Source organism: Thrips palmi, unplaced genomic scaffold, assembly GCF_012932325.1.
Source record: "Thrips palmi isolate BJ-2018 unplaced genomic scaffold, TpBJ-2018v1 HiC_scaffold_4, whole genome shotgun sequence".
Taxonomy (NCBI): domain Eukaryota; kingdom Metazoa; phylum Arthropoda; class Insecta; order Thysanoptera; family Thripidae; genus Thrips; species Thrips palmi.
Genome location: NW_023144631.1, coordinates 15293592 through 15311862, shown reverse-complemented (window position 1 = coordinate 15311862; position 18271 = coordinate 15293592). Strand labels below are relative to the sequence as shown.

At 45.9% G+C, this 18271-nt stretch overlaps 1 protein-coding gene across 1 annotated transcript in view; it reads right to left on the bottom strand.

Moving 5' to 3' along the window:
• Positions 1-17349, bottom strand: part of LOC117649757 — a 32801-nt gene extending 15452 nt beyond the window's left edge. Inside the window, exons 1-2 of the mRNA XM_034392796.1 lie at positions 16912-17349; positions 11590-11690 (exon numbers count right to left, since the gene is read on the bottom strand). Of these exons, the coding sequence (XP_034248687.1) occupies positions 11590-11690; positions 16912-16915 (105 nt within the window). The 5' untranslated portion in view covers positions 16916-17349. The remainder of the gene's footprint in view (positions 1-11589; positions 11691-16911) is intronic.
• Positions 17350-18271: the final 922 nt, after the last annotated feature.

The following is an 18271-nucleotide window of genomic DNA, read 5'->3' as shown; positions in this document are numbered from 1 at the left end:
TTTCGCGGCTCTGCACGGCACCATTCTAGCTCAATGATTTGGAGCCTGTTAACCCGCTTACCCCAGATTTCTCATTTTCTCGCCTCTAACAATGGCCTAACGATGCATTTCAAATATGCCTCACTCCTATATTGTTGTAACGGTCTTCGCCCGTGCTTTCCAATGCGCCATTTAAAGTTACGCGGCTTGAGGTGCTGAGTTTCTGCCACTATCGCGTTGAAGGAGATATTAAGTTATAGGTGAAAAGCACCTAGCGTCAGTTATCTCGGTTACGCAGCTTTGGACTTAATATTTTTCCGTACTACTACACTCTCATTTCAGAAACGTGACATTAGGTTAAAACGAACGTGATAAAAAAATCACGTTGGTTTTAGCATTATGTCACATTCATTTGAATGTGAACGAGCTAATTTTAGGCCAATAGAGTACTTCGGAGAAGAACTGGACCGGGAGTTGAGAAGAAATCAAGAAGAACAAAGATTGCGTAATTTGTGCGAATGAGCGTCTGCGTCGCCGTTCTACCCCTTCCGCAGAGTTATATTATCATTCAAGACCGGCGTTTGATGTTCTTGATTTCTTCTCAACTTCCGGTCCAGTTCTCCTCCGAAGTACCCCATTCACATCCAAACGAGTGTGTCACAATGCTCAAACGAACGTGGCATTTTCTCACGTTCCTGACATGAGAGTGTGAGTAGGAGTACGCCAGACCGTGTCTTTTATCAGGCTTCGCGATGCTGCGCACGCCTAGCGTTCACTTACACCTACCTTGGCCTGCCGCGCTTTCTACTTGCCTTCGGCAAGCCCTCGAGGAAATTCATTGGCTGAGCGACAGCGAAGCCCGTTACTCAGGTGGGGTTGAAAAGTTTTGTCTGTCTGTCTGTGAGTTTGTCTGTCTGTCAGCACTACTCCTCCTGAACGGCTCGGCCGATCTGGCTGAGATTTTGCACACTTTTATGGTATGTCCTTGGCTCGGCACACGCGAGATTTCACTATCCTAGCTTTATTAGTACAGTTTATATAGCCGAAAAACACCTAAAAACGGCGAAAAATAGTGTTTTCTGCAGGCAAATGCCTTCTGCCTTGAAGAAAGGAGGGTCTGGGGGGCAGCCCCGTCAAGTTGAAAAGTAACGACGGTCAAGATCGTGTTATCTGTAGATGAAGCAACTCTATCTGGAATGAAAGGGGGAGAAGTTACCGACGATGGGCAAGCCATGGCCTGCCGAAGGCAGGCTAGCGCCGCAGGCCAAGGTAGGTTCAAACGCCAGGCGTGGATTGTCGAAACTGGCGCAGCATCGCGAAGCCTGTTACGACAAGACACCGTCTGGCGTACACCTATGTACCTTGTTTGTATGAGCTATTTTACGAATAAGAAGAAGAAGAAAAGAAGACGCCTACCCCCCCACCCCCCGCCCCGCCCCGCTCGGAACATATCAAACCCTCACTTGTTCGAACAAGTGAGGGCTTGTTATGTTCCGAGCGGGGCGGGTGGGCGGGGTAGGCGTCTTCTTTTCTTCTTCATATTCGTAAAATAACTCATTAGGGCACTCCGTGATAAAGAGTTAAAAGGGTTCATGGTCAAAGACACCTATATTTGTGAGTCCATAGCACTGAATGCCACAGCGCTAATTGTCGGGCTTCTGGACTTTCCGACCCTAGATGAGAAGGTTTCCTCGAGTCTTACCGAATAGGGTACTTCGGAGAAAGCCTAGACCGGAAGTCAGCGACAGAACGGGAGAAACAAAAGAGCTTCGCGCGGCCGTGCTGAGCGGTGGTGGGGGTGGTAGTGTTCTGCATTGGGCGGTCCGGCCGGTCCGGCCAATTTCGTTGCCCACGGAGCGACTGCAGCGCTGTGAACGCCTCGGTTCGCCACCGGCTGCCTCCGGAAGCGCTCCCAAGTTTTCGGAAGCAGGCATGAATACACCTCCTCACCCCTCGCCCTAGGACAACGCGAACTGTCCCGATAGGTGCTGCCCTCTAGGCGGCAAAAGTTGGCTCCGGCGGCTATCGGTCTGCCGGGTACCCGAGCGACCGACGGGGTCGGGCGGTCCACGGAGCGCCCCGACCGACGGCAAGCTCGGGCCGGGCGGTCCGGTCCGAGCAACGGCAGCGCCATCGGTCCGCGCGAAACGACACGGACCGCCCAATGCAGAACACTAGGGGGTGGTAATCGGCGGACTGGGGGTGAAGGCGGCGCGCGCATGCTACCCCCACTCTGCCGATTCCGGCCCCCACCACCACCGCTCAGCACGGCCGCGCGAAGCTCTTGTTTCTCCCGTTCTGCCGCTGACTTCCGGTCTAGGTTTCCTCCGAAGTACCCTATTCAACAAAACGAATTTGGAGTCGGTTGACCCATGTTTTCCAAGACTTTAAACGGGCCAACTGCCGAAGTCGGACTCTTGGGCACCCCTTCCGGCCCCTCGTTGAAAAAGTCTGGACGAGACTTGTCCAAAGTCGCATTAAAATTTTTCAGACGGTCGACCCCCTTTTAACAACATCCTGCCTGATGTGGCCATCTCGTCGTAGGAGCGGCCTCGTCGCTCTTATTCAAAAATACCCCTAGTGCAGTGCCAGGCGCGGATGCAGGCGTCCGGGGTTCCGCTCTAGGCGCCCTTCCCGCGCCCTCCGTGCGTTGAGAGGCTTGGGGACCGTTGTCAGGGGTCAAATTGGCAACAAATGATGTGACTGGGTATTAGGGGTGGTCGAATGTACACTTTTTTCGAAATCTCAAAAGTTAGATGGCGCATTTTGTAGTATTTTTTCTGCTGATTCCGAATATGTACTTGGTTTTGAGAAAGGAGTGAAACTGAGGGCGCTACCAGCCTTTTAAGTTTTGAAAAATTGCTTAAAATGCGAATTTTTAAAATTTTACTTTTTCTCCGTTTGAAAATCACAGTACATCTTTGGAATCGGCAGAGAGAATGCAACAAAATGCACCATCTAATTTTCGCATAATTTTTGCAAAATGGATATTTTGACGAAAATAGTGTTTTTGACCACCCTTAAGAGCGTACTTTTCTCAAAATGTCAATTTTGCAAAAATTATGCAAAAATTAGATGGCGCATTTTGTTGCATTCTTTCTGCCGATTCCGAAAATGTACTGTGATTTTCAAACGGAGAAAAAGTAAAATTTTAAAAATTCGCATTTTCAGCAATTTTTCAAAACTTAAAAGGCTGGTAGCGCCCTCAGTTTCACTCCTTTCTCAAAACCAAGTACATATTCGGAATCAGCAGAAAAAATACTACAAAATGCGCCATCTAACTTTTGAGATTTCGAAAAAAGTGTACATTCGACCACCCCTACTGGGTATCCGTTGCGTGCCGTCCTGACTACATTCTGACTTTGTGTTTGGCTTTCTGCTTGCATGCTCGGCGCGCTAGGTTAGGCCGGTTTACCCGTCTAGCATACAATTTTTTGTTCCCCTGGATGGTTTTCCAAGTCAACCTGTTTAAGTCGATTTTTTTAGTCGATTATTTTTAGTCGACTTGTTTTCGTCATTAAAAATAATGGTAGGACAAATAATTGGTAGGACAAGTGGGGCAACCCGGGTGTCGTGTTTTACTGCCAAATTTGAACGTTCAAAACTTTTTGTACCTGGAGAACACTATTAATATAGCAATTGTTATTTACATTCATCAGACCAGACCCGGCCTTAAGAATCTTTTTGAAATTAACATCAAGAAGATCAATGTCAAATATTGGTTCAGAAATGGGTTGGAGGTCAAAATTTTGAACTGGTTCTGATTCAGGTGGCGCCGGCTCAGACTCAGGATTTCGCTTTTGCCTCGATTTTGCCTCTGCAAACTATGTCTGCAAATATGAGCAGATCGTTTTTGGAAGCAGGAACATGAAAAAGTTCGCCATTCTGCAATTGCGCCTCATTCAGAGTGAGCAGCACCTGAAACCCCTGCACTGCCCGAAACATATCATTTGTGATGTGCCCCTTTTTTCCTGTAACGGCCACAAGAAAACCAAATTCCAGAAACCGCTCGGGGCTTTCCAACTCCGAGAGTAAGTGGCCCTTACCAAAAAAAACTGGTTTCTCTGAGGTCAAATATTTATTTTTTATTTTATGTAGTTACACATCAAACAGGTCTGAGGGCCAGCGCTGTTCCGAGGTCGATTTGATACATTCAAGGTAGGTGTACGCCAGTCCGTTTCGTGTCGTAACAGGCTTCGCGATGTTGCGCAAGTTTCGACAATCCACGCCTAGCGTATACACCTACCTTGGCCTGCGGCGCTAACTTGCCTTCAGCAGGGTACTTTCCTAGGCAAACCGTAGAAATGGGCGTGATCCCCTAAAAAATTTGCATTTGGTGATCAAAATCTACACTAGTGGGACTTAACTTTCGGTCGGGGGTCCGAATGGGTTCTATTGTCATCATCAGCAGCCTCAAAAACATATGCAACGACATGAAACTTGCCAGAGAGTTTAAAGTGTACTTTAAGAATGCTGGAAGAAGGATAAGGATATAGACTGCTTGGAGTCTTTGTGGATCCGTACAGAAATTAGAGCTTGATGTGGGTGAAAATGACAATTTTCCAACAGAATGGCCTTGGATCCCTCACATACACTAGTTTTCAAACAACGGTGAATCAATGGTGCCACTGTTTTGGGAAGCCCAATTTCAATTTCCACGACAGGAGCCCAATTTCAATTTCCACGACAGGAGAGACCAAGAGCGATGGAGGCAGAGAAGGGGTCCCACTAGAACATCCTGCTGGAGAGGCCACCTCTTCTTCAGGTTTTTCAGGCTCCAATGAGACTTGGAATGGCGATGTACATTCTCTTCAGGGGTAAATAAGAGGGTTTGGAAGTTAATTAACTGATTTGCACCATCATCTTTGCAGGGTTTTTTTTCCCATACACTTTTTTGGTGGTGTGGTTAATGAAAGAAGTGGTGAATCATAAAAATTCTCATTCTATCCTGGGAGATGTGGCCAATGGGCCTGGGAGCAGCAAGTGGCATTCTATTTTACACATGGTAAAATTACAGGATTGGACTTTTCCCACATAGTTACAGAAGTAGTTAACCATGTTCAAGGTAAACAATGACAAGTTTGTCCATGAAATATTCAAACGCATCACAAGTGGCCTTGCGTCTGAAAATAATTTCACACTAATCAAACATACCCTTCTTACGGTTACATTCTGGAAAATCTTTTCGACATGCTTCCACATTCCCTCCATGGTATTAATGCAACAGTCACAAGCTTAAAAGGTAACTTTATAATTCACTTTAAGATGATAATACCCCTTCTGACCCAAACAATCGTAGGCTTTCCAAAAATCAGAATAAATAGTGGTCCCAGGACGAATGTACTTCTTGATCATGGGTATAAGCGTCTTGGCATCTCTTCGGTCAACCTTTACCAGAAAGCATCGGTTCGAACCCTGCTCGACACCGCCAAACACCCACTGCTGTGACTTCTTCTTCTTTCCTTCATTATACTTGCGCTTGGAAAAGCAACTTTCATCAATTTCGACGATGACACCTTCTCCCCCTCAAATCTCGAAGTCCTTCTCTACAATTTCACTCGCCGCCCAAGTTGTACCAATCAACAACAGTAGCAGCAGCAACACCCATTTAACGCAAGACATGGCGCTGTTTGAACTTCTCGCATCGTCTCGCATGATGAGGTTGGCACCACTGCATCACCTAACCCAAAGAAAAGAACAACAAAATTGCCACGGGAAGGGAGCCACATACTGAATATTTACCCATTATTGTCAATTTTATTGTATTCAAGTTAATGTTTAACCTTTCCTGCCGTTTTTTGCACGTGTTTTTTGATAAAGAATATCGGCTGAGTCCTAAAGTATGTCCATGGCTCTCTACACACCAAAATTAAGCTTAAAATCTCAATAAATATTGCCTGGTCGTCCTAATTCCAGAAATACCCCTAAATGCAGTGCGAAATCCCAAAAATGTTCACCAGATATTTGGATTTCAGAACCGTCTTCACCACTTAAAAAACCGACGGCACATTGCATCGCTTCGGAAAAAACAACACTGTCCATTGGTGAAACATAATGTTTAGAATCAAAAATAATGTTCCCATATTCAGTTGAAGATGGCCACGAAACATCATTTTACTCTTTGGACAAAAGAATGGACAACCGTTCTGTGTTATTTTTATGGAAGTCAGTCATTTAACCTTTGACACATTCAGGACTGTCAATTTTAAAAACTGACGAAACAGATTGTCAAAATGAGTTTGGACTAATCAACATTAAGATAAGTAGATCCCTCAAATAGGCCCTTATCATTGATGAAGGCTCCAAAGACGGAGATCGCTGTAGTTTTTATTCATCTCTCTGTTGTCCGAGCGGCCAATGCCATATCGAGACGGCATGATCAAAGCCTCATAGGTCAGCGTTGGGTCCCCGAGGACGTCGACGCGACGGGCACCTCACAGGGTCCCCGACGACGATGCGAGCATTTTAGACCTAGGTTCCAACCATTCGTTGAAAAGGTCTCATCAAGATCTATACGAATCAAGAATAAAAAATATTCTTGGTCAACCCCCTTTTTTCAAGATCCAGAGAAAACGGAAACGTTCATCTGTACACTTGCGACTGTCGTTTCCTGCGGAGTCCCGGCCCACTGTGGCAAAAAGCTACGGAAAATTCTGTAAACAGCTTGTGGTAATTCTCCGTAGGCCCCTTGTCAATATTCTCCGTAGGCTCTTACAGTATTTTCTGTAAGACCGCACAGTATTCTCCGTAGGACCGCACAGTGATCTCCGTAGGACTATACAGTCTTCGAGGTCCTACGGAGAATACTGTGCGGCCCTACGGAGAATATTGATAAGAGGGCTACGGGGAATCCTGGCAAAAAAATTAACAGGATTTTCCGTACCTTTTTGCCACAGTGGGCTGGCGAGACCCCAGCCCGTCTGGAGTCCCTGTCCCCTCAACGGTGCCCTTCCATGCTAACCCCAGTGTGACCCTTGACCGCGAGACCCCGTCCTGGTTTCAGTGCATCCTTGAGTTTCTGAGTGAGTCTTAGGTGTCAACCGTTGCTGTGATCGATGTGTTTTGACGGTCCCAAACTTCGCGTGACCTCTTGCAGCTGAAGGCGATTCGTATCTCGTAGGTTGCGCACACGAAGTTACAGGGCGCTTCCCAGTGACCTTTAATCGTACTTTTAAGGTTGAGACAAGGCCATACAGGATCGTCTGAAAGCAGCCGTGAATCCACCAAGCTCGTCAGATGCTTTGTCAATAGCCGCCTGGTTCCAAGCAAAATCAACTAAGACGGACCACTTCTTCCGGTGACCCTCTCCGATTTGCATGTTTTTTTGTAGGCTTAATAACTAACTAAAGGAGAGTCTAAAGCCAAAATATTAGGTCCGGCAAAAAATTATTGACCGAGATATGGCCAACTTAAGTTTAACTTTTGGAGGAAAAACACAAATTTGGGTATTTTGGACTTATTTTACACTTTTCATAGTAGAGGGCTAAAATTTGGTCACCATATGTAAAATTGACCAAGGAACAAGAATATGACCTCAGATTTGACCTCCGACGAATACCTGCAGAGTAAACCCCCCAGGAGATATAGCGGATCAAAGTATGCAAATTTTGCCATTTATTCTTTTAAAAAATGCAGGTTTTGAGCATAGTTTGACGTTATCTGCCTTCTTGGTGTGTGTGGGTGATCGTACCTTGTAGAAAAAGACGCGCTGAATTGAATGAGACCACGCACAGAGTTGTATCTCAAACCGTTTAGGAGATATAGTGGTTTAAAGTATGGGCACGGGAGAGCTCCTGCAAACACCCGACAAGGCAGAGCTGCCAAACACGCCTGTCGAGCGGGCGGACTACAGTGCCCGTACTTTGAACCGCTATATCTCCTAAACGGTTTGAGATTAACTCTGTGCGTGGTTTCATTCGATTCAGCGCGTTTTTTTCCCACAAGATAGGAACACCCACACGCACCAAGGAGGAAAAAAAACGTCAAACAATGCGCAAAACCTGCTTTTTTAAAAAAAATAAATGGAAAATTTTCATACTTTGAACCGTTTATCCCTAAAGGGTTTTGACAAAAAAATCTGCGCGTGGTCTCATTCGATTCATCGCGTCATTTTCCGCAAGATAAAATCATCAGAAATGTTTGTCCACATTTTTTTCCCAGAAACCCCAAAAAAAAAACTGTTTTTTTATGTTTTTTAGGGTTTTTTGCGGGGTTTACTTTCAGGTATTGGTCGGAGGTCAAATCTGAGGTCAATTCTTTTTCCTTTGGGCCCAAATTTTTACAATAAGTGACCAAATTTTAGCCCTCTATATGAAAAGGTAAAATTAGCCCAAAAATACCCAAATTCGTGTTTTTTCTCCAAAAGTTAAACTAAATTGGCCATACCCGGGGCAAAAAATTTTTCCCGGACCTTATATTTTGGCTTTAGACTCCCCTTTTATTTAGTTAAAGGGGGGCACACCAGTGAAAATGCAGAGGTTTCGAAAAAAACGTTATTCTGATTAAAGTAACGAAGGTGAGGGGTTGAAATTTCATTTGAACGATAAAAATGTAAATTTTAACCAAAAAGTACACGGCAGCCAGGGGCGGTGAGGGGAAAGGGGGGTGGGCGCCATTTCATTTTTCGGTGACACGGCTCCACTTTGCCCAATTTGTGAAGCCCTCGATTGAGCCAAAAACTGGGGTTTCAAAATTTCTCATCAGGACACATGTGGCTATCGTGTGAACACGGACATGTCGGAAAAACAAACCTAAAAGTTTTTTTGAGAAGCAAAAAAAAAAACTAATTTTTTGACCATATTTTTTACGTTTCCGTGTCTTGGCTCAGGGCCCCGTTCATGCTACGACCATATCCGAGGTCACACGAAACGGGGAAATTTAAGGAACATTTGCCGCAAACCGCACTCAATTATCTCAATTTTGCGGCCGCAATCGTGGGCACCAGGTATAAAAATGGTGTTTCGAGAAAACGACGTTTGAAGTGAAACTACGGTTTACACGCATTATTCCTCATTACGGACGCAATTTATGACATATTTGAGTTCGGTTTGCGCCATAATATTCCTTTTTCCAACTGCGTTTCGATGGTTCGAGGGTTTTGTCATTGGACTTCAAGTGAAACACCTGCACGTTAACAATTGAGGTAAAATATGCAAAAATTAGTTACCTTTTTACGAACTTCAAAAATGTGCCAAGCCAAAGTATTGGAATTTTGAGGTGGGGTTTGCGGCGTTCGACTCGGAATGAATAGCAGAAAAATGAGATAAATAAAAAAGGAGGCCAAAATTTGACGATTTTCACTGGTGTGCCCCCTTAAGCCTACAAAAAATCATGCAAATCGGAGAGGGTCCCCGGAAGAAGTGGTCCGTCTTAGTTGATTTAGCTCTCCGTGCCCTGGCCCCTTCGGCTGCCCGGTGCATGCAGCCGCGCATCCGCCCCGAGGTTACATTTAGAAAGTGCTCGTGGTTGTCAATAGTCAACTCGACGCCCGGTTGCACGGCCGTTGCAGCCACCTTCGAAGCGAGGAGCCCTTGGCTCAGTGTTTCTTTGATGAGCCCATTGACATCATGGACCATTTGTCGCTCAAAGCCAGGGGCCCCGTCCAACCGGGAGACGTTGGACCTAAACATGACACGGGACACGGCCACGCACACCACAAATACTTGACGGTCGTCAGGGTTTTGGGCATCAAAATTAGTACATCCTCTTCTGACATGCAACGCCCAGAGTGCGCTATCTTGAAGAAGGCGCCACCACAAAAGACGCATTTCACTAGCCCGGGCGTACACGCGTACGAAGCGGGCCCACCGGCCACGCCGCGTCGTGAAGGCTCTGCGTGTATGTCATGTCGGTCAGTGCGACCGCACCGAGTCTCCCTCGCATCAACAACGACAATGATGATTACTGATGAGACAAACAGTAATACTTCGTCCTCCTAGCTTCACGCAGCTTTCTGTTGTACTTGTTGAGGAAGTCGGAAAATGCTGCTTTCATAATAGACCCCTACATCATCTTATCTTAATGATCTGTACATAAACTGAAGATGTACCAAATCTACCTGAGGTGTCCAACTCAGTGAATTTTTGTGGAATGTTTTGAAGTAGGCAACATCTCATCAAACTTTTCTTTTCCCAGCTTGAAGATGGCTGCCGACAGTTAATGAATGCTGGAAGAAGGATTTAAACTGCTTGGAGTGTTTGAGCGTCCGATATATCGGAACCTGGTCCGGTCTATTTGTGACGTCACCCCGCCTCTCCAAATACCCCTACATGCCGTGCTAGCACCACTTATGGCCAGAATCCCCCTTTGGCTCATGTAAACCTTGTCCTTTGTGTCGTATTTACCAGATGATTGTCACACAAGGTAGGTGTACGCCAGAAAGTGGCTTGTCGTAACAGGCTTCGCAATGCAGCGCCAGTTCCGACAATCCACGCCTGGCGTCTACACCTACCTTGGTCTGCGGCGCTGGCCTGCCTTCGGCAGCCTCTGTCCCTTCCTGAACGGCACGCAAACGGTCAGAATGGGTTCAATTTTCGTAACCAGCACCCTCATTGACATAAGCGATGTAAAATTTGGATCAAAGTTGCTCTACAAATCAAAGAGTGTACATAGTATGCTCTAACTGGAGCATGCCTGCAAGCACGCTCTAGCTAGCGCATGCCTGCCAAGCATGCACTAACTAGTGCATACATGCCATGTACACGATAACTGAAGCGTACATTTACTGCATAAGGGATAGGGAGTTTTCTGCATCAGGAAGCGTGTACATGGCATGTATGCACTAGTTAGTGCATGCTTGGCAGGCATGCGCTAGTTAGAGCGTGCTTGCAGGCATGCTCCAGTTAGAGCGTACCATGTACACTCTTTGATTTGTAGAGTGAAAGGCACTGAAAAGTTGCCTTTTTGCCTATTTTAAAGTGTTTTTTTGTTGGATTCACCGAATGGAATGGGATAGAAGGCTGAATTTTGGCGCCTGGCGAGCCAAGGACATACCCAATGACCGTGCAAAATCTCAGCGAGATCGGCCGAGCCGTTCAGGAGGAGTAGTGTACACACACAGACAGATAGAAAAAGTTTTTCAACCCCACTGGAGTAACAGGCTTCGCTATCGCTCATCCAATCAGCTAGCTTTAACTTAAGATCGCTGCAGCCAACAGTTTTGCAATCAGACCCATCAAAGCCGGTGCAAATGCAGCAGTAGCACATAGTTGTAGCGAGAAAGCAGAGGCAGCAGTGTTTATAGTCATTTTTGGGTGGTTACGAGCGCAAGGATTCAGATTGGGAGCTGACGTTTAGAGTGTGGTAAGCCAAACGACCTTACAAAATTTGAGCCGAATCGGCCGAGCCATTCAGGAGAAGTGCGGACACGCAGACATGAAAAACTCTTCAACTCCACCCGAGTAGCGGGCTTCGCTATCGCTCAGACAGGAGGATAGCACAGGCGCCCAGTCCACCTACACGGTAAAAAAAAAAGACGGTTCCTGGTTCTTCCAGTAACTGCCTTGAAACCGCTCATTTCCCTACCCTAGGCTTACTGGGAAAACCAGGTATACCGTTTTTACCGTGTGAGCGTTGTTGTTTTCTTGCGATTGTCAGGAAAAATGCATTTACCGCCAGATTCTGCCCTTCCGTGTACCGCAGGATGGCTAACGCTGCCCCGAGGAGGCCTGTCGCGATCAAGGAGACGGACCGCGTTCCGTGGAGGTGGCTATCTGGGGCAAGACAGTGAAACAGAAAAGTGTTACGAAGTTATCTGAGTGTGCAGTACATGCAAAGACTTCACTCTCATTCCAGAAACGTGACATCACGTTGAAACGAATGTGACAAAATGTCACGTTCGTTTAGGCATTGTGTCACCTTCGTTCGGGTGCGAATTGGCCAATAATCAGCTTGTTCACATTCAAACGAACGTGACACAATGCTCAAACGAACGTGACATTTTGTCACGTTCGTTTCAACGTTATGTCACGTTCCTGGAATGAGAGTGTTAATCTTTGTTTATTACTATTAACCAGTGAAATGGATCAGGAAAAGTGGCGATACGGGCGAATCAGTAACTTCGCAGATTCGAATTAACCGAAAATCATTTTCATGCGGGGTAACTTGGGCACTCCCATTACCTGTCCCACGTTACCGTTCACGGTGCCAGTAAACACGATAATTTCAGAGAGAAGTATTTTACTGTTGCTTGATGTTGGACACCTCCATTTACGGCCTATCTCGATCAGTGTGGCAGCCGCTACATTACATCGGACTGTCGGAATCTGTCACGGACTCGTTTTGCGCTTCTTCGAGGCCTCCGTCGCAATGCGTTGTTAAGACAAATACGGGTATTTGTACAGTTTTTGTTGTACTTTCGTTGTACTTTTGTACTTAAGAAGCTAAGAAAGTGGAAAAATATTGAAAGTAACGAATAGGAACATGAATAATTATATTATGGACTAAACCCCAAAGTTGGGTGAAGTTACGTTGGATGCAACGTAGGCCATGGCTGTCGGCTTAATGTAGAGACAAGTCATGATCATATGACACTGAGCAGCAGTGAAAGGCAGTCCTTCAATGACGGCATCATCGTTTACTAGTCTAAGGAAAGCGTCAGCCATGGTTGGTTCCTTGGTGTAAGCTCTCGCAATAGATTTGTTTGCGTCAATCTGAATGATTGTGAGGACAAGAGGCTGTGTAATGTAATCAGCCTGTCTAGGAAATTCGACGGTAAGGAATCTTGACTTAGTTAAAGGAAGGAACATTGAATAGTTCTCGAGAAGAGCTGGATCAACATCCCCCCAGTTGGGAGGCACTCGCGGCCTTGCTGGTTGAGCGATATGGAATCTAACACCTAATGTGTGAAAGTAACAAATACCAATTGAAGCGAGGAAATCGCCAATGGTTTTAAGGACAAGTATGGTTCTAGTAAGTCTCACAAAGTTAGCAGGACTCTGGTGAGTTGATGCCTCGATAACATCTTGAACACGCTTTAAGAGTAGTGTTCTACATACACGTGAGCGATTCTCACGTTTCGGGGTAGTTTTGGCGTCTCTGATTTGCCGAAAGTGAGAAATATCCAATTAAGTTTTTCTGATTATTGGGGTCCTGGATGATACTAGAGTTATGGCAATGGTATTTATAGTAAAGACCTTGTACTATCTTCCTAAAAACATGAGCCATAAGGTATTCCCATACGTTTTAGTGGGTGTTTTGATCACGGAAATTACGTTATCACGGAAGTTACAAAGTGTGAAAATCAGCTTTAACGGCTGACTCGGGCTTGCTGTGGCTTAAAAGTCGTTCCAGGGTCAAATGATACTCTAAGCCCGACATTTAAGCGGAAAATTTTTTCACCTAGTGCTGCTGCAACATTGGGTAAAGGGTGCCACGGAAGTTACAGGTAATTGTTGATACACGCCATTTTATAATGCTCTTGCCCGCTTTGAGACCGTGTACAGCATCTTAGATTTCCGCGACCCATGCAATTATATCCCCGGGACTCCACTTTGATGGCTTGTGTCATGGAAAGTTAAAAGTTTGGCTTGGGGAGAAGTCCAGAGCTGCCTTTTCGAAATTTGTGAAGTGAAATTGAATATACGGAGGACATTTTTCGTTGCAGCATAAGTACCTTTGAAAGAAGTCTGGCGTATTGGTCTTCGGTTGAAATTAGCTCGAGACATGCCAAGCTTCGAATCCCCATCGACAGTTGGCAGCATTTTCGAACCACACTGCCACACTGGGGGCGGAAAGTTCGAGTATGTTCTCTTTGGACAATCACGGAAGTTACATTTGGGGTATTCCAAACGCTACGTAGACCAATCCAACGAACGTGAACTTTTCGAAATGTGTGCGTTTAGTGGGCAATGGCCCTCCCTAACATTAGAAACAAACCCTATGTCGATATCTTCGCTCGTTTGGGCACAGGAGTCAGAAGAAACGAAACTACCCCGAAACGTGAGAATCGCTCACGGGTGAACTCATCGTGGGTGATGGGAGCGTCAACGTTAGGAGGTAACTGTGTGACCAACATTTGATATGTCAGCGTTGGAACCAAGGGGAAATAACTTTGAATTTCGGTGTACAAAATTTTGAATTTCGCATGAATTTTGGTGAATTTCAGTGAATTTCAGTGAATTTCAATGAATTTCAATGAATTTCAATGAATTTCGATGAATTTCGATGAATTTAAATGAATTTCATTGAATTTCACTGCAAAATTCATGAATTTCACAACAACATTCATGAATTTTATCACAAAATTGAGGAATTTCGGTGTGAGATTTCGTTGCCGCTGGCCTGCAGAGCGACTCCGTATATCACCTTCGTCGCTCCGTCTCTGTCGCACTCATGGGGCGGCCCGCATAAGTGCGAGAGAGACAGAGCGACGAGGCTCTGTGCGGAGTCGGTCGGCTCGGCAGTCGGCCGGGGAGCTGTGCTGGGAGCTGCGAACGTGTCTGTCTCCCCCAGCGCCCGCAAGGCCGCCAAGCTAGGCGACGAGGCGCGGGCGGCCACGGCTCAGACGAGCCCCGTTTGCACCGGCGGGTTCGGCAATACTCGGCTTCGGCTTTCTCGGACCTCTCTCTCGCACAGAGACTCGGTTGCCGAGCCGGGCCGGCTCGCCACGAGCGGCAGTGCCGGTCTCTAGTCACAAATATACACACACTTTGTAACCGAATGGGGAAGCCCTCTGAGTTTTCACGAGTGCGCGACAAGCTCAGTTGAACCAACGCAAGGGAAAGGGCGCCCGATTCTCCATTGAAAAGTGCAGCCATCCGGCAGTGTGGGTTGCGGGCGAGACCCAACCAGGTAGTCCGGGTCGGCCGAGAGAGGAGCGGTCTTGGCCCCCCAAGGACAATTGCCTCTGGCTGCAAAATGTAAATTCGCTTCTAGAAGTCTAAGAGTAAAATAAAGGAGCTCGTTCAATGCGCCATGAAAAGATGTACAGGAGCAGTTTTGAAATTCAATTCTAGGTCTAGGCCTTCGGGAGATACACAAGAAAATGTGGTTCTATAATTCCGTAATCAAATTGGGTTAAAACTCAAAAATATCACAAAATCCAAAAATAAAATATGGCGTTAACCGCGTGGACATGAGGAAGCAGAATATGGCGCTTAAAGTGTTGAAAAATTGAAAGCGACAGAAGTTAAAATTGGAGACAATAGGAGGAGTGCACCGCGGCAGGCAGGCCGACCCTCGCACCAACACACATTCACACACACACGCACACTGGCTCACTCTCGGGGGGGTCTCGGGCGGGGAAGAGAGAAAACAGACGACAATGGCGTTTTACAATGAGGGGTCTTTGGGATGAATAGTCTTTGTTCACAAGTGGCTCACCCCAGTGATCTAATATTTTGCTTTACATTACAAATCTGAAAATTTCAAATTCGTCTTCCATTCCTTTCACTGCTTCAGAAACATGTTCGAATGAATTTCTAGGCCAATTTTGAGGGCAGCTGAGGTCCCAATATCTTGACGGCGTGGCGGGCGAGGGAGGCTTCTCGGCCCAAGGATGCAGGTCGCCGCCCCGGCTGCTCCCTCCCCTCTCCCCCTCCCCCCTCCCATTCCTTCCCTCGGCAGGGCTCCTTGACCTTGCCTAATTGCGGGAACGTCTGCAAACAGTGTGTCACTTCTCTGGAGACTGGGCCTTTTCCCTGGCCGTTCTTTACCGAAAACCTTTTCGAACCTTCTGGAACGGCTTTCGGACGGCCCCCTGGCCGCCCGGGCATGACGTAGGTGAGTGCTCACAGCACGCCTAGCAACGCGACGGAAACGCGGGGATACACTCGCGCCAAGCCAAGGGATGAACATGGCTACTTTTGAGTCCCGACGCCGCGGTAATTTTTTCAGGGCCTTCCAGCCGCAACGGCCACTCAATGCTAGACGGGGTTGCTTAGGTCTGTAGACGGTCATGTAGACCAAATCTAGACCGAGAAAAATCGAATGCTTCCGACGGTATTAGAAGCCAGGCTGCTTCAGCCTAAGCGCGCACACCGGAGAGCTCTTACCGCATTAAATTACAAGAAAATTGCATGAAAATGATTGTTTTTCAATGCACTTCCACGTTTTGTACAACTATTATTTAGTTTTTGTATCAATTGATATACTTTTATCCATTTAAATGAATCTTAATTACTTTTGGACCATAATTCACGTGGTTTCTTGAATTCCGGATCAAATATCATGAATTTCAACGAATTTCAGACCGCAATTCATGAATTTCGATGAATTTCAATGAATTTCGGACCGAAATTCATGAATTTCAATGAATTTCGATGAATTTTAGACCGAAATTCATGAATTTCAATGAATTTCGTGAATTTCAATGAATTTCAATGAATTTCGATGAATTTCAATGAATTTCGGCTTGAAATTCATGAATTTTGAATTTCGGTGTACAAATTTTCAGGAGTTATTTCCCCTTGGTTGGAACTCTAGTGAAATTGCAGGGATTTATCGTTATGTTGTGAATAAATCTATCACTTTTCACACTTTTTCTTGCAGTGGAGGTTGGAAGGCCCGAAGGGTGGCCTGCGACTTGCCAAGTTGGGTCTGATGCAAGGGCCGAAGGCCCGAGGAAAGGGCGCCCGCAGACCAAGCTGGGTCTGCCCCCTGCCACCGGGTTGCCGGCGCAGCGAAGCTGGTAACTAGGTTCGACGCAAGGGCGGGGGCCGTTACTTGTTTAAAGAAGTCAAAAGTAGGTTTAACGCTTACAATGACGCACTAATGCTCTTTTCACAGCGTTATCATGTTTCCTCTCGGAACAGCTCAATTCTACTTCTTTTTACCAGAATCCTTGCACATGAAATGTATTTGTACAACGTTGTACGAGACCTCACACAGCATTGTATAAGGTGAATCTTTTCCTACAAATTTTGAACGCAAAACCGCAAGAATTCAATCGCACTTCGATAGCAATTTCATGCAAATTAGGCTATGAAAACATACTCATTTTAGGCAATCACTCCGCCGTCTGAAGTCATGCGGACATCTGCGATTGGCGTTGCCGTTACGATACCCAGAGTTTCTGTTTTGATACATATTCATAAAAGTGAGGGGATTCGTGCCGCAGTGTCGCGCAACAGCGAGCCCTGCGCACGAACACGACACCGTCGTCACGGCAAGCCGCAGGGAACAAGGACGAAAATTGTTTCATGGTCTTAAAAAAAACCTGTTAAACGACAGTTACATTGGGAAGGATGATGATTCTCACTGGCCGGCGGTGCTTTCATGTATTCGCAGGATAGACGTGGGTTCAGTGAAAGAGTCCATGGGCGTCCGTCTATTATGCCATTCCTGCTGCATGTCGGTCGACCGCTTCCGTGCTCTGCGCCTGTAAAGGCTGCCATGCTCGTTTCCGGATGAATGAGTATGAGGGATTCCTCTGATCATAATTGTGCGACATTTTCATAGACAAATTTGTGATTTATGTTAAGTGGAAGTGTACAGTTTAAAAACCACTGTAATATTTCAACACAATATCCCACAGGGATGTTGTTAACAACACGTCTGTTTGATGTCTGAACAGGATATGCATCCAATAGACAACTCTTCTGTTTTATTACAACTTTCTTGTCTGAAAACAATAATGTTATCGTGATTGAAAACGGTTCTGCTGTCATTCAACAGATTTTCTGTTTATAAACATCATTCACTAAGTTGTTATTCTAATAAAATCTGGTAATGGAGATAGTATTACCTGACAACATCTCTGGCTTGTTTCTGAAGCGCAGATACGTTACTTGTTGTTCAACACGGCACTTGGAAGCGAATAGCTCAGCTTCATCCATCCTCTTCAACCTCAAGTAGTGGCCATTCTAAACAAGATATTAAAAAAAAAACTAGTCATTGAAAAAATCTTAAAGCAACAAAGGACATATCTTTCAGCAAATGGGAACAACAAATGTCCATCTTGACCTTATAACCTTACTCACGACACAAACAGAATCGGTGCAAGGCAGAACTTAAATCAACGTCAACCTGTGCGTGTTATTTTGGCCAAACAATTTTAACCACCCCCCCAAAAAAAAATCTCAGCGTAACAGAACCGACCTTGTAAACCTAAAAACCAACCAAAAAAAACATTCTTCGTTACGCATAAATTCTAGATCCCCTTAAAATTGAGTCAGGACCGGCTGAGGCAATTTATGCAAGCACCAGAACGACGCTGCAGGGTTGCCAACTTTCACTTTTGAGAAAATTGCCATTTTGGTCGTCTTGCTGCTTGCAGCTGTCTTGGCGCCTCTGTGGGACTAGCATAAACTCTGCAACCCCTTGAAAGTGACTAAGGACTACCTCGGGCATGGCC